At 41.1% G+C, this 16423-nt stretch overlaps 1 protein-coding gene across 1 annotated transcript in view; it reads left to right on the top strand.

Annotated features, from left to right (window-relative positions):
- The window catches only part of aplp1 (amyloid beta (A4) precursor-like protein 1), a gene marked incomplete at its 5' end in the record, with an annotated part of 56339 nt that overhangs the window by 22871 nt on the left and 17045 nt on the right, over positions 1 to 16423 (top strand). Inside the window, 1 exon segment of the mRNA XM_014008694.1 lies at positions 15317 to 15496. Within this exon segment, the coding sequence (XP_013864148.1) occupies positions 15317 to 15496 (180 nt within the window).

Genomic DNA, 16423 nt, shown 5'->3' with positions numbered 1-16423 from the left:
GAGGCACTTCAGGGAGCCAATCAGATTTCAGCTGGGGCTAATGCCTTTGTGGCCCCGGCCCTAGAACCATGCGTTTGCGCTAGGCTTCAGTAGGACCTCTTGTCAGTTCTTATCTAGCAACAAATTCACTAAGATGACAACAGAGATCAACTTGTTTGAAACTTTTGAGAACTCCATTCTAAAAGAGGAGTTTATGTAAATACATTTTTTTCAACCTTTCATCATTGTCACTTCAGTAATTCTGTTAGAAATGTAATATTCCAGCTGGAATTGCACCAGGCTGCAGAACTTAAGCTACATACATATATGTTACCTATAGGCTATCTAGGCTAGCAAATAACTACCTAATTTAATCTAAATGACTAGGGATGCAACAATACATGTACCCGTATCGAACCGTTCAATACAGTGCTTTAGGTTTAATACACACTTTTATCGAACGATACAGATTTTTATAAATTATTTTATCACAGTAATAGTCTGTATTCACATAGCTGTATTTGTTAGCTTTTAAGACATCATCATTTGACTTGCATGTGATCAAGTTTTTGTCTCTCAGAGAAAGTCAAAGATGCCGAGCTCATCCTGTCCCAGTATTTTACATTTAATTTAAAAAACAAAGCTAACGAGGAATTATTGGTCGCGACCGACGACCTGCTGAGGACAGAGAACCGAACGCGACGTTCGAACGCGGCTCCTTCATGTGAGAGCGGCAGACTCGTAATGAGTACGAGAGGGAGAGCGAGTGACAAAATCCTGTGGGGAACCAGTTGCTACAGTAACAGGGAAGGTAGCCAGCTCCTGTGGGAGGTGTTGCCGTGACAACCACCTTCGGCGGCCAAGTGATGCTGAGAGAAAAAGAAAAAAAAAGAGAGGCTAAATTAAAAAAGAAAATGTTGACACAGTCTGGTAAAAGTAACAAAAATAAAAGACAGATGTCGGAACTGGTGATTCGACTCTTTCTTTCTTTCGTTCTTTCTTTCTTTAGATGATGCTTCATAACTGGGGGTGGTTTTCCTTGTGGTGTGTCAGGTGGTCCCCGCGGACCCAGCAGAGTTTGTTTATTCCGCTGTTCATTAACAAGGCACCTCATTGCCACGAACAACGGGCCAAAGATGTTTCATGGTGCGGTGCCGTGATGGAGCGACCTGTGAAGAAGAGGTCGACCACTTCAATATGTCTCTGCAGGCACAGGGGCCACCATGCTGGGCCCCCTAGTGATGAACATTTAACCTCACAGTAATAACCCATTTATTTGTTTCTGTAATTATTAAAATGCGTCTTAATTGATGCAGGTAGCAAACATATGTGATTATGGTGTTATAACCATTTACAGTAACAACAAAAATGGTGTATTTTCTCTCTCTAGAAATACCCTCATCTTCCATTTTTTTAAGTAAAGTAAGATAATTATATTTTTTGCAAACATTACTCTGCTCCAGTTCCTTGGGTTTGAGATGTATGGCTTTAAGGACGTCGGGTGCATTTGCTCAACAAGCTTTCAGGGGAGGAAGCACAGTGTGATAAAAACTGTGTATGTGCATAAATAGAAAAGCTATATGTGATTGCCATACCCTCCATTCCTCCCTACCCCAACCCCACTCGCCATTGTTTGCTTCTCTCTGCTAGTTAAAATTTCCATGGTTTATTTACATTCTGTTCCACGCTTTATGAAATTTAACTTAGATTATTTATGTGATTTAATTTATTTTACCTTCCATTAATCATTTTTTTAAAAAATTTTTTTGCTTGCTGTATTAACAAGTACACGATGCATTGCAGGTTAGTGGATAGCACATAGGAAGTGTGTAAAATTCATAATGAGCTGAAAAAAAAAGAGAACTGGGAAATAAAAGTCAWGCAAATGTAAAAGAAAATCCTGTGTAATGAAGACTCGAGATGTGCTGTAAAACTATCTGAGACAAAACATGAGCAGCCTGAGAGACAGCTATGACCTAGAATGCAAGATTAAAAAAGGAGCCAAGAAGATCAGACCTTCCTGATGATTGCTGCTACTGTATTTTTTCAGAGGCATTATAAAAAGACAGCCTGTCATTAACTGAATCAGTTCCTTCAACCTTAAACCTGAACTTTCCTGCTTTGGGTTTTGAATTAGTCATACAATTTCTAAGGATATGATGATGCCGTTTTGCACCCTACGGTCAAGTTTTTCTTGACTTGTTGTATAGCTTTAGTAGCTGTAAAATAAACACAGAAAATACTTTAACTTCTCTTTTTACTTTGACTTACAGCACCTGGCAGGGTTCGTATCGAGAGAACTTTTGCTTTGTTTTCTGTTGGCATTTTGACTAAAACATACGGAAAACAGGATTTAAAGGAACTGTGTCAACTTATGAAACAGCAGTGTATTGTGACATGACATCTTCATGTTCTGTAGTTTTCTGTTCATTTTTTTATCTTCGTCTTTATTGCTTGCCATCGTAAAGGACAATCATGTAATTGCCTCGAGTGTATGCATGTTTGTTTATTTTGTCTTGTTAGCAAAATATGAATGTGGGCAAATTTTACTGCAACTGTCAGAAACTAATCATAGGTCTACAACTGATTAACACTTAAAGTGATCCACGATTAGTTGTAACATTAGACTTTATTTGATTAACGTAAATTTTAACTGCAAAATATCCGTCTGTCCGTCTGTCCATTTTCTTCCGCTTATCCAGGGTCGGTCGCGGGGGCAGCAGCCTTAGCAGAGCGACCCAGACTTCCCTCTCCCCAGCCACTTGGGCCAGCTCGTCTGAGGGAATCCCAAGGCGTTCCTAGGCCAGCCGAGAAACATAGTCCCTCCAGCGTGTCCTGGGTCTTCCTCTCGGTGTCCTCCCAGTGGGACGTGCCCGGAACACCTCACCAGGGAGGCATCCAGGAGGCRTCCTAACYAGATGCCCGAGCCACCTCAACTGGCTCCTCTCGATGTGGAGGAGCAGCGGCGCTCCTCTAAGTCCCTCCCAGATGACTGAGCTTCTCACCCTGTTTCTAAGGGAGAGCCCAGACACCCTGCGGAAGAAACTCATTTCGGCTGCTTGTATCCGTAAGCTTGCTCTTTCGGTCACTACCCAAAGCTCGTGACCATAGATGAGGGTAGGAACGTAGACCGACCAGTAAATCGAGAGCTTCGCCTTCTGACTCAGCTCTCGCTTCACCACAACAGACCGGTACAACGCCCGCATCACTGCAGATGCAGCACCAATCCGCCTGTCGATCTCCCGCTCCATTCTTCCCTCATTCGTGAACAAGACCCCGAGATACTTAAACTCCTCCACCTGGGGCAGGACCTCCTCCCCGACCCAGAGAAGACACCCTACCGGTTTCCGGCTCAAGACCATGGTCTCGGATTTGGAGGCACTGATCCTCGTCCCGGCCGCTTCACACTCAGCTGTGAACCACTCCAGTGAGAGCTGGAGATCACGATCTGATGAAGCCAATAGGATCACATCATCTGCAAAAAAGCAGAGATGTGATCCTAAGATCACCAAAAAGGATCCCCTCAACACCTTGGCTGTGCCTAGAAATTCTGTCCATAAAAGTAATGAACAGAATCGGTGACAAAGGGCAACCTTGGCGGACTCCAACTCTCACTGGAAACGAGTCCGACTTACTACCGACAATGCGGACCAAGCTCTGGCACTGGTCGTACAGGGACCTAACAGCCCGTATCACTGGGCTTGGTACCCCATACTCTCAGAGTACCCCCCACAGGAGTCCCCGAGGGACACGGTTGAATTCCTTCTCTAAGTCCACAAAACACATCTAGACTGGTTGGGCAAACTCCCTTGCAACCTCCAGGACCTTGCTGAGGGTGTAGAGCTGGTCTGCTGTTCCACAACCAGGACAAAAACCATACTGCTCTTCCTGAATCCRAAATTTGACTATCGGATGGACCCTCCTCTCCAGGACCCCTAAATAGACCTTACCAGGAAGGCTCAGAAGTGTGATTTCCCCCTATAGTTGGAACACACTCTGCAGTCCCCCTTTTTAAATAGGGGGACCACCACCCCAGTCTGCCAATCCAGAGGAACTGCCCCCGATGTCCACGCAATGTTGTAGAGTCGCGTCAACCAACGCAACCCCACAACATCCAGAGCCTTAAGGAACTCCGGGCAAATCTCATCCATCCCCGGCACCTTGCCACCGAGGAGCTTTTTAACCACCTCAGTGACCTCGGCACCAGAGATTGGAGAGTCCGATCCAGGGTCCTCAGGCTCTGCTTCCTCATGGGAAGACATGTCGGTAGGATTGAGGAGGTCTTCAAAGTTTTTTGCCCAGTGACCCACAATGTCCCAAGTTGAGGTCAGCAGCGCACCATCCCCACCACACCCCGCCACTCTGGTGCAGAGGTGAGGTTGCAATGCACTGGCACCACCGAACTCTCTGACCACTACCAGCAGGCAAGACAGGTAAAGTKTCTTGCCCAAGGGCACAATGACTGACTCCCCTAACCACTCTGCCATAGCTACCCCCACTGGTGATTGGCCACCACAGCTAAACAATTTCAGCTAACACAAAAATAGCTATGTCTCAATCATTTTTAGATATTGAGCTAAAATCTGGCATGGTGATGCTAGCTAAGCATCATCCCCATCACATACTCCAAGGAGTACAAAGAGACTTGAACTCAGCTCTAACAAGTATCTTAAGGGTGTCTAACTATAGACTTTAGCTTTGACAACAAACCTTCACTTGCACATGTCAATGTTTGCTTGATGGAAGGTTGTGCAATTATGATTCAATTCTTCTGAAACTATTGAGTGTATAAATGCAGATTTGCTGGAGTCTCAATCTGACTACAGAAAAAGCTGTGGTTCAGTGTCAATTGTGTTGATGCTAGGATGATTCAAGTAGACCTGCAGAGCTCAAATCTCCTCTAAGCCCTTGATTCCTTCAATCCCCCGAGGTAGCTCTTCAGCTTGAAATTGCATCTGTCGGCTCACACTGTTTGGCATTAACATGCTGGTATTCCAGTGTCATTTAGTTTAACTGAGAAGAGTATTCAGCAGTGTTGTATAACAGCAAAAAGTCATCAACAATGCCAATGAAAGACAAAACTATTCATTTTTGCTGTGCTTAAGAAACAAAGTTCTTGATTTGGACTTTATCATTTTCCTGTTTTTTTTTTTTTTTGGCCTTTTTTTGGCTTCCAAATTATTTTCACGAGGGAGAAGATTTCAAACGTGACTGGTCATGCTGTGGGATTTTGTATTTTTGGGGGTGAAACTATGCAGGTTTGCGTCACGATTCTGTGTGAGTCAGACAAAGCATTTGTTGAGAAGTGGGTGGTACCGAGAGGCAGACATGTAGATCTACTTTATACAACACGAGTATCACAATCACTTGCTTTCTTCTGAATTTTGCTCACTGGCTTTCCAATGAACTGGAAGCGCCACGCATTAAATCAAACTGATGTCTGTGGGATTTTTTTTTTCTGCACAGGACAGTCGTGACAAATAAAGAGGAGTTGCTGAAAGGCAGGAGGTAAAAGGAAGCAAATTGTTGCACAGTAAGATCTAAATTCAGGTGTGTGAATCGCTGAGTTTATTCTAAAGAAAGCACCAGGGTCTGTTTGAAGAAGGTATTTATCACAATCAGTGTTAGTCCCAGCTGGGAAAAGGTGAACTCTGTGTTCCAGGTTGCGTGGAGCTCCAGGTGCCGCAGCACTTCAAAGAAACCCAAGGAAGGCGAAATCCAGGAGACCACATCCTTTACAAAGAAGCTCTCTTAAATTCCCCATCAGCAGGAGAGCACCTGATGGAAAAATACAAGCTAAAAGTTAGGAGAAAAATGAGAATCCAGTGTTGTGCAGACCTTATTAGACACTTCTGAGCTACCATACTCTCTAATAACCACAATCATCGAACAGTTGGCGGACTCCATATTCATGGAGTCTCTGACATGCCCTGAATTTTAAGCTATAGCTGAAATGAAATCAAATATTGGGAGCTGGTTTTGGCCTGTGACGCGGCTCAGAATGAACCCTGGTGATTATGAGGCCATCTGCTCCCAGCGTGCCCAGCTGGAGGCTGAACTGCTGTAATCTGAACTGATGAAGTCTGACTTAGCCTTTGATGTTTGCACATCTCTGCAACCAAAACCCGCTGTCATAATGGCTGGCCATCAAGCAYTGAAAGGAGGCATCCAGCTTTGTGTTCTGTAAATAAATTGATAATTGTTTTGCGCTTTACTGTAGGAAGCTATAGAGGGCGACGCGAAACACAATGTAATATTTTCAGTTCTGCCCATCAACTTTTCCTGAATAGAAAATTAATGGATTCAGTTAGCCATTAGTCAAAAAAATGCATAATAAAGAGTCGATCTACAGCGTCAGTCTGCTTTATCCTCCTTTGTCTGTTCTGCACCAGGAGCCTCTGGCAGACTAATGTTGCCACTCTAATAACTACATGCCACACCAGGAAGAGGCCTGATGGAGCCTATGAATAATTAAGCAACATGATTACTGTGATGTATGCCTCTAATTCTGTCTGGCCATTTAGCACTAGTCTTGGAAGGAAGGCCAAAGAGCAGAGTGTCGCACATTGTGTGAAAGCCATTAGGGAGGAGGGGGCAGGGAGGAGGAGAGGAAATAAATGATAGTGAGGTGAGGGTGCATTGAGCTCAGCCTTGAGACGAGGCATGGAGGACAGGACAAAAATGAAAAGAGAGAAAGATGGAAGGAGGGGCTTTTGAAGCATGAAGACACCCCACTATTCAGCCATCTGCGCTCCAAAGATGCACAAAGACGTGCTCAGAAAGTGCTTGTTTGTTAACAAACCGACGGGACACGTATCTCCAAGTCATACTGTTACAGTAGGTGGGTGTGTTTGCGACGTGACTAAAGGCAAAAGGCCAGCTTTCAGTGTTCTGCCGACCAGAAGGAACGAATCTGGATTTTCACATGAAAAATGACTAAACTCAGGCACGCAGGGAGATGGTAGTTTCAGAGGGCCTACGTGTGACGACACGTTCGCACACAGTTCTCTTATCTTTTCTCCCGTGCACACTTCCTACATTACTGTTTGCCTGACAGCAATATAACTAAAATGAATTAACRAATCATAAACATTCCTGTGAGCTCTTCAAAGGTGTTCTTCTGCGCTTTCATGTTTTGTAAGCTTGTTTAAAAAAATTGATGTGCAGCGTTTTTAGTTTGTTTTTTCTTTCCTTTTCCTGTGCTAATGACAAAGCTGACCTGCTGAAATTTAAAAAAAAAGAATTGTTGTGGATAAACCCAAAAAATGAGATTTCAGTGCAACACAAACCTTTAAATTTAATATGATTGTGTCACTAGTAAAAAGTTGTAACTGCTCCAAATATCTTTCTTTTTATTTTTGGAAATTCTATTGGTTTGTATTTCAGTAAAGAAGTTGCATATTACTGTCTCACTGTTTCAGAATGCAGCAAAGTTAATTGTTATAGACTTGTTATTACTCATTATAGTTAGCCTGGTCACCGAGCATATTAATAAGCATGTACATATTTGTAAATGGTAAATGGACCGTTCTGACAGGATATAGAACATTTCTATCCAACCAGGAAACTCATAGCGCTTTACAACACAATCAGTGCCCTCATTTATCCATCAACACACACGCATCCATTCAGCACTCTACTATATCTGTGCGAACTTAATCTGAATCAATGTGTGTGCTCTCTTTTGAGTGACTCGTGATTTGGATCATCTTATTCCTGACCGTATACTTCWGAGGGATAGTTTAGATAAAACATGCCCCACACTAAACAACAGACAGACAAAGTTTTTTCATCAGATTTCTGAAGTTGTGTTTAGGACCGAACTGCTCGGCAGGAAGGGCTTCCAAATCAGTGACGTCTTTGGCCCTGGAGGGAGTGGTTCGGTCAGAAGGTTGTGGATGTGCGCCAAAAACTCTTGAGACTCGATCAGGTTTGTTCTGGTCCAGCTGGATGGTTGTGCAAAACCTTTACATTCATCTGCAATTGAAAGTTCTAGTCCATAATCTGAATTTATCTTGTAGTCCATTCTTGCCTGCTCAGTAAAAACATGTTTCCTTACAGAAGATTGGACTGAACTGTATGTCAAACTAAATTTATCCCCAACACAGTGGTCCCTTTGTGCCCAGATCAGAACTGATAGCCTACATCTGGCAGGAGAAGTGGGTATATAATAGTTACAAAGATCACTCTGGAGAGGAGAGAGTTTGTGTTCTTTGACCTTAATGTGGTGAAAGATGAATGTCATTTTGTATATTACTGTCCTCTGTATTCTGATTTAAGATTAAATGTATAAATAGACGTAATGCAAGTGTTGGACTTCAGGTTTACCCCTCAAATATGAGTTCTGACTTCTGAGGTAAATACCCCTAATGACCCCTACCAACCAAAAGTAGGAAGTTCAGCGCCGGTTAACTATTGCTGCCCGCATTTTAATACTACAAGACTGAGAATAATTAGTGTGCCTGTAACATTATTTAAAATTATTTTAAGGTATGTTCAAAATATATACTAAGGTGCTGTTAGTTAACATCTGTAATTTTTGATCGGCTAAGTGCCACAATTAATTGTGATCATTTTTTTGTCCATGTACATACAGAGAGAGCATGTTCTTAGGAAAATTGCAAGCATATAAGATAAGAAAGGAACTGTCATAAGGCCTTCGTGATATCAGAGATCTTGTATGATTGTAGTGACACGGCTTGAAACGTTGCTTCCAGCTCATCCACATTCAAAAATTCTACATCTGCTTGGACCATGTGCTTTTTTCTCTTTTTTCTTTTCCCGTGTGCAGCCTGGCAGCAGCTTGTAAAATGTGACAGATGATGGGTGGGCTTTCTCTTCTTGTCCTCCTTTTGCTCTGGCTTGCTTGCTGGGGCCAACAGATTGCATCATTACAGAGGATGAAGTCATACTGCAACATACGGGCGGAACAGGTCTTGAAATTTTAATTAGAACAGGATGAAATATGCTGATGGAAAACGTAGATGGACCGTCCTGGCTCAAACTCAGCCCTGACTGACACAAGCACTCCTGTTCAATTTGCAACAGATAAAATCTGTTATTTTTGCTCTGAACTCCGCAGCATGATTTCCTGTCGGAGACGGCTATCTGGAAAACTGTCATCCACCATCGCTGTACCCAAACCTGCATATCTGTAGTGTGTTCAGCTGTTAGCTAAAGCCTTGTGTTTCCCTGTCAGTGTACACGTGTAATTACAAGTAGTCAGTATGTCGTAGATTTTGAGAAGCCTAAAGAAATAAGAGAACATAAAAGGGGCTATCAAAGAATCTGGTGAAAAGGCAGAAATCCAATCTGTGTTTCTGGCAATATATCACCAGGTTGTTATTAATGATGCAGCATTCCCTGCAGTGGGAGCTGTCAGGCCACTGAGCTCTTTGCCTGTTCAGCCTCATCAGCAGAAGGACATGATATGTGGAGAGCAGGATTGTTGAGGATTCCGCACCCTTTTCTGTGTTTGCTGACCGCAGTGGATGCTTCAGTCTACGGTATTCTCTCACAGAAACCTGGAGAAATGAAGCCTTTTATCAGAGAAATGTTTTCTAAAACATCATTATAAAGCCGTCTGAATCAGATAAACACCACGTCTTGATATAGTGGTGTATTGTGTTCTTACAAAAGCAGCCTCTTTTCCTCATGTGTTGTCCTTGTCAGCAATTTTTTTATTTTACTTTGGAGGATGGCGGCGCAAATATTCATGCATGTTAGACCCTTATGGAGCAAACAGTTTTCTTTTAAAATACTCTAACTAGAGCAATACAATGAAAGACTGTAGTCTTGATTTCACCATTATAAGGGCTTAAAGGGGATGTATCTTACAAAATCCAAGTTTTTTGGCCCTTAAATACATTTTTTGTGTGTACATGGAGTCTCTGGGATTGCAGAACAGTTGAATTTAATATCTCCTGGTGCTGCATAGATATTTTTATATTCTGTTTGGGTCATATATTTCAGTCCGTTCAGTTTTTTCTATTCCTTATTACATATTTTGAACAATAACATCCTTTGCTACAGAATTGCTAAACAAGGTTGTTAATTTCCAGCTAACCAGTTTCACAAACTCCTAGTTCTGCACGTTGTCTTCGTTCCCCTCTGGCTCTGGGTCAAACTTTGGCTCCAACATGTAAGGTTGGATGGACAAGTCTTGTGTTGACATCTTTGAATTCATTTGTAAATAAAAAGTTTCTGCTCCACTAGATAATCATATCTTCTATCAAACTACAAAAACTAGCTAGAGTGGACAATGATCATTGGGAGTGAGACCTGACGGGGTTGCCTCATTTGCATTTAAAGAGACTGCACCAGAACGAGTTGCTCTCAGACACCTCAGAACAGAGAAAAGAGAGGCTTGTGGAGCTACAATAACGAGGACCAAAGCATTGCAGATACACTTTATATAGACACTGAATGATTTAAAAGCATGATATGTCTCTTTTAAGAGCTAATATTTGTTCAGTTGAACTTGTGGCTTGGTTTGTTTTGGAATTATCATGACGTAAAGAAGAAGATGCCAGATTCAAGTGGATTTGTTTTTGGACACTAATCTGCAACTTGAAAGCAAAAAGCTGTTGTTGCAACAAAGAACCCGGAGTGATTCTACAATTCTACAGCAAATTATACTTCAAACTGGGTCAAAAGCAAACAGGAAGCTTTCTCCCATCCCCATAAATAGAACCATAAATACAGTATTCCTTATTAGATCTAATCTAGTCCCAGGTCTGGCTTGAGATTAGCAGTGCAGCCTTGCCGGAGTGGAGGTCAGGGCCTTGGGCTCCTGATGGACTGTTATTGATTGGGAGGAACGTGGCGATACAGTTGCAGTCGCTCAGCATTGATTTTCTGCAAGTGCAGTAGTGAAGAGCAGGCAGAATGAGAGAGCTGGAGCTGCCAGGTTATCGTCTCAAATATCTGGAAGTTTTTGTCCTTTTTTTTTTCTATCTTTATTTATTTATTTGTCGTTTTGGCACTGACCTTCCCTGACTTGCATTAGCTCAGCAGCTGCTCCCGACAGACAGTTTCAGCAACCTCTGTTGTGCTTTATCACGCTTGTCTTAAAACACACTCATCCAATTAAAAGATTCAATTTAGGGTTGTCAATAACAAACTAAATCATCCAAGTTCCACTCAGCAGCGAATGTAGCCTGGTAAAAACCAGACCCTTGTGCTTCACTTTGTTTCGTACGAGGGTCTGGACTCTCAGCTATAGAGAAGTGATTCTTGCTGGAGGCRTGGCCTCTGCTGAAGTTTAAAATGATTGGATCAGTTGGCCACGATGTATGTGTGAAGGAGGCTAAGCTAAGAAGCTAACCGGAAATCACGTGCGCTGTAAACAACCCTATTGAGAGGAGAAAAGTACTGAGCCAAACGGAACGACTGTAAATGAGAGCTGCTGGTTTGTCAGACAAATTTAATTTAATTTGGAAGCCTTATCAACACGGACTGGCTTCATTCACTTCCTCCACTGCCATTGCTAAAATAACTAGCAGACACTGTGCAGAAAATTGACGTCATTCAAAACTCTGCCTTCTGTTTGCTGATTGGCCCAGGTAAAATAAACTACAAGCAGACAGCGCACAGAAAATTGACGCTCTGTTCTCTGATTGGTCCGGACAAAAATTCTCCCAAAGAAGTCCTCATCTATGGGAGAAATCCCAGACGGAGCAGTGAAGGGAAACTAGAGTTGAGCGGAACTGTGTAGGAAGGCAAGGGCCAGGCTACAGCGAATGTAACTCTTTTTTTTTTGCCCTAACTCCCCATCTTTTCAAGTTAATTACTTTATTTCTTTGAAGAAATTCACTTGTGTGCATATACCCACAAATGTTTTAAGCCTTTAAACCTTTTGAGGGTATACGTTGTAAATGATTCAGTTTGCACAGTGCTGGCACATCTAGAAACAGGCACCAGAGGAAGGACACAAGTGGTGGGTTTACAAGTGGAGCGACAAGCAGGCAAAAACAGTCACCAAGCGTAAAGGATGCCTTAACACCTGGACTGGCAAAGTTTGATAGGGGTCGCATTGTGGGTTTGCATCAGAGGACTGTGAAGTACTTAAAAGAAAGTGTTCAATTTTAAAGTAAAGAAGTAAAAGTATCATTTTTATGTTTTGAATTTAATAAAATAAAAGTAAAAGTTAAGATTTAAAAAATACTTGGTAAAATTACAAATCCTAAAAACAATTACCGTACTTAAGTACTGTAACAAAGTAAGCGTACTTAGTTACTGTACACCTCTGTTTTGCATGAAGCCAGGTGTTTATATTGTGCAACTGTCCATCACATGGCATGTAATGATGTCACAGTGGCCTGCTGTTAGAACCAAATGGAATGGTATTGGAGGCACCACACTGGGCCGGATGTAGAAGTTTCTCAGCCACACATTTATCAGATGTGACAAAATCATGACTCTGAGAGTCAGAGGGCAATCATGTCAGTCCAAAGTCCAACTTGTAACATGTTTTTAAAGACTTATTATCAATTTCACCAGAAAATGGTGACAAATACTTGCTACTAAAGGACGTTTCACCCAACGTTTTAGTGTTTGGAGTATGTGTTGATGACTCTCAGCTCACTCAAGATGGATGACACCAACGGAGCATCGTTGTAACGTGATGTAAAACCCAAAAACATTTGTGCCTGCAATCCAGACACGTGTTCGACAAGTCTCCATGTCGTCCCACACTGTCTTGGTGATTGATATCACTTGGACTACAGGTTGACCATCCCATGGATAAACTTTCAATAACACCAGAGTAAAGACAACCATAACCAGTAAGCATGGACTGATGATGCATTGTGTCTTATTGAGTGGTGAATTGCAGTTCTGTGTTATCTATAGTTCAGGGTTTCCCATAGTTTTCCATGCCCTGCCCCCCTAGAAACTTCAACTTTTAGAATGTTTTTCACTTTGATTTACTTTTCACTAATTAATAGTTTAGTTTTTAGTTTATTAGTTTATTTATTTCATTTAAAAAACAAAATAAAACCTTCAATTCCTTCTCAAACATTTGATATACATTATACAATTTCATATTTCTTAAACAAATTTATTTTTATAATTTTCTTAAATAAATACATTGAACCAGCATTTTTGTAATCACTTTCCAGATTATTCCACAATCTTATTCCTTGAACGGACGTACATGGGTCCTTCAAATTTGTTCAGATTTTTTGGTTTAATGAACATCTCAAGTCCTTTAAGATTATAAGAATTTTCTCTCTTAACAAAATATAACTAAATAAATAAATTTGTTTAGGAGAAGAGTTTTATTAATTAACATTTAAACGCCATTATATTCCCACTGAAAAACAAACTGTTGGCGATAAGAACAGAACAAAAGAATCAAACCTCTCTAACTCTCTCTTAAATAACATTTGAATATATTATTATAAATTACATTTAAATATAATGACATATCAGATTTAAACATGTTTTCTATTTGAAAACAATGTTCTTTCTATTATTTTTATGCAGTCTTATTGACTGCAAGTGTTTTAACATGCAAAAGATATATGTAGAAAGGTGCATTTTATTCATTTTCACTCAATAAAAAAGGAAAAACTGCACAATAAAAAAGGGAAATAACATTTTGTTTTTATTTAAAGCAAGGAAAGTGCATTTTCAGTCAGTATTTTATTAAGTTAGATCTGAATCATAATGTACATGAATAAATCTTTTAAAAGGGTGTCTTCTGTAGTAAGTAAATAGTTTTTTGAGTAAATAACATTTTGTTTTAATAGTGAGCACAATAATAAATTTAAAAGTCTCTGGTGAGCTTTTGAAAGTGGTCAGTCATTATGGAAAATATTTTGTAAAACAGAAAATCTGCTTAGGCATGCAGAAACACAAACTCCTTTTAGTGTAATTAGAATGAGCTCGCTGCTCTGGGCTTTTATTTATTGTGCAGTTTTTTCAGAGGGCTTTAAATATTTATTTTATCTTGTATGAATTTTAATTAGGACTTCAAACACTTTTGGCTATGTTCGGTCCAAACGGGGCTTTCCTTTGATCATGCGTCACTCTCTCATATTTTTTTCCCCTCCTCTCATCGAATTCTTCCCTGTGGGGATCTTGTTTTTAATTGGCGCTGAGTTGGTTGTCTTGTCTGCCATCAATCGGTCTCTCTGTCCGTCAGCCCAGATGAAAGGACATAAGCCATTCAAAGTGCTCCCGGGGTTTCAAATGACCCTTTTTTTAAGGGAGGGTTTTGGGCTTGGATGATTGAACTGATCGTACCTTATTGTACCAAGAAACACAGGTATTTTTTTAAAAATACAACCTAAAGAAGACATGTTTTACCAAAGATGACTCAGGCATCTGATAAAACATAAACACTTTTTTTCGTGGCACCAGATGGCTCTTTCCGTTTTGTCTGTTAAAGTAAAGTAAGTCGTCGTCTGTGGTGTTTATAGATCTACCCGACCCCTCCCTTCCTTTATTCCTCCCTTGGTTCTCTCTCTGAGCCGTGTGTTAATGTAGTGAAGTGGCACATCGGTCAATGAGCTTGTATTAACACCTGACTCCCAGCCCTGGCTGCTGTTTGTTGCTCTGTGTGGGGTCCCCTGGGCCCTTCCACCCCCCACCCCTCTACGTTCAGGCAGATGCAACACATCCCCCAATCGATAACAGCTTTCTAGAAGGCTGCAGGGGGAGAACACAAAGGAATTGGGTTAAAAGCGAGCGTTTTTTTTACGTCCTCGTGTATATTTTGTGCCTTCTGCGTCATTCGTCGTTCGTTCCTTACGTTTTTAGGTTTGCCACGATTCTCTTAAAGCTAACAGCCCTGCAGCTGAGTCTCCTGTGCATTAGCTTCCTCTGCTTTCTCTGTTCTCCGTTTCGATCTCTCCCCCACCCCCACCCCTATCCCACACTCCCTCTCCTTCTTGCACTTACACGCTTCTAATGTTGGATAGTGCTGGAGTGCATTTAGGAATTATCTGTCCTGGATCAGCTTCAGACTCAATATTCTCCACCACTATGTGAGTGTGTGTATGTGTGCGTGTGTACATGCTTTTGTTACCTGGTTGGGCCGATTATTGACCATTTTCCCAGTACACATGGCCTGGTGAGGACCCACTGTTCCTTATAGGGACAAAAGCCCAGACCCCATGAGTTTAAAGGCTGGTTTTGGGTTGGCTAACAAGTGAATTRAGTTTAAGCTAGTTTTAGGGTTAGGTACGTACTGGGGTGGTTGGTTATAGAAATGATCGTCAACTGAATGGAAGTCAATGCAAAGGGCCTATGAGGATAGAAGAACAAAAGGGTGTGTGTGTGCATGTGGACATATTAACTCATCCCCTCTCACCTCTCTGTGCTTCTCTAGGCCCTCGCMATGGCCGAGGTGAACGGACCGGGCCCCCAGCTGGCCGAACCACAGATCGCTATGTTCTGCGGCCGTCAGCTCCTGCACATGAACATCCAGAGTGGGCAGTGGGAGCCGGATCCTCAGGGCCGCCAGGGCTGCTTCAAGGACCCCAATGAAATCCTGTCCTACTGTCAGGAGGTACGGCGGGCCGTTGACGTCTTTTGTTTAGGAACAGCTTGGATCGATACCACTGATAGCAACATTATCAGGTCACAGTGCTGGTTCACAAAGAAAGAAGAAACTTGTTTAAAACACAAAGAAATGAAGCAAAAACTATTCTTTTCACTTTAAATTAATTTGTCCCAAGGAAACCTTCATATTTAACTACATATATATGCATTGAAGAAAAGGTGGATTGCTGGTACATTACATTATTTCTTTTATGCCACCATTTATTTTCACCCTTTTAGCATACTGTATGTGTGTTACACACTTCAACTCTTCACTCACTAGAATATTAATTGAAAGCACAACAATAAATGCAGACAAGCGCCATCTGGAGGCCAATATGGAACTCCTCTGTATTGACTTTACCATTAGGCTTAAAGGCCTCTAAAGTGATTAAACAACACATYATGTGGCTTTTACAAAAATGCTCAATATTTTTGCACTTTTGGACTGGGCTGTTATACTTATTTCTTAAAACCACATTATAAGCTTTGCATATTTTGAATATATAGTTCTTGATAATTCCCTATTAGTTTACCTTCCTCTGACTCCAGCTGAATAAAAATTGTTTAGAGCCACGAAACCTACTCGAAGCATTATTATAAATAATGCTTAATATATAGACGCTTACAGTATATAATATTATGATCAACTGTTATTTATTGACTGATATTTTTTTACATGTTAGAAATATTTTTAAAAAATTGAAAAATTAAGTAATTGGTAAAGCCATTTTAGTTTAAAAAAGCCCCCAAAAATGTAAACACTGAACTATTCAAATTTACATGAGTCATTTCCTTGTTGAATGAATGAATGAATGAATGAATGAATGAATGAATGAATGAATGAATGAATGAATGAATGAATGAATGAATGAATGAATGAATGATTTTATTT

This window comes from Austrofundulus limnaeus, unplaced genomic scaffold, assembly GCF_001266775.1.
Source record: "Austrofundulus limnaeus strain Quisiro unplaced genomic scaffold, Austrofundulus_limnaeus-1.0 Scaffold52, whole genome shotgun sequence".
In the NCBI taxonomy this organism is placed as follows: Eukaryota; Metazoa; Chordata; class Actinopteri; order Cyprinodontiformes; family Rivulidae; genus Austrofundulus; species Austrofundulus limnaeus.
The sequence above is the reverse complement of the archived record's forward strand: the minus strand, read 5'-3'. Positions and strand labels throughout refer to the sequence as shown.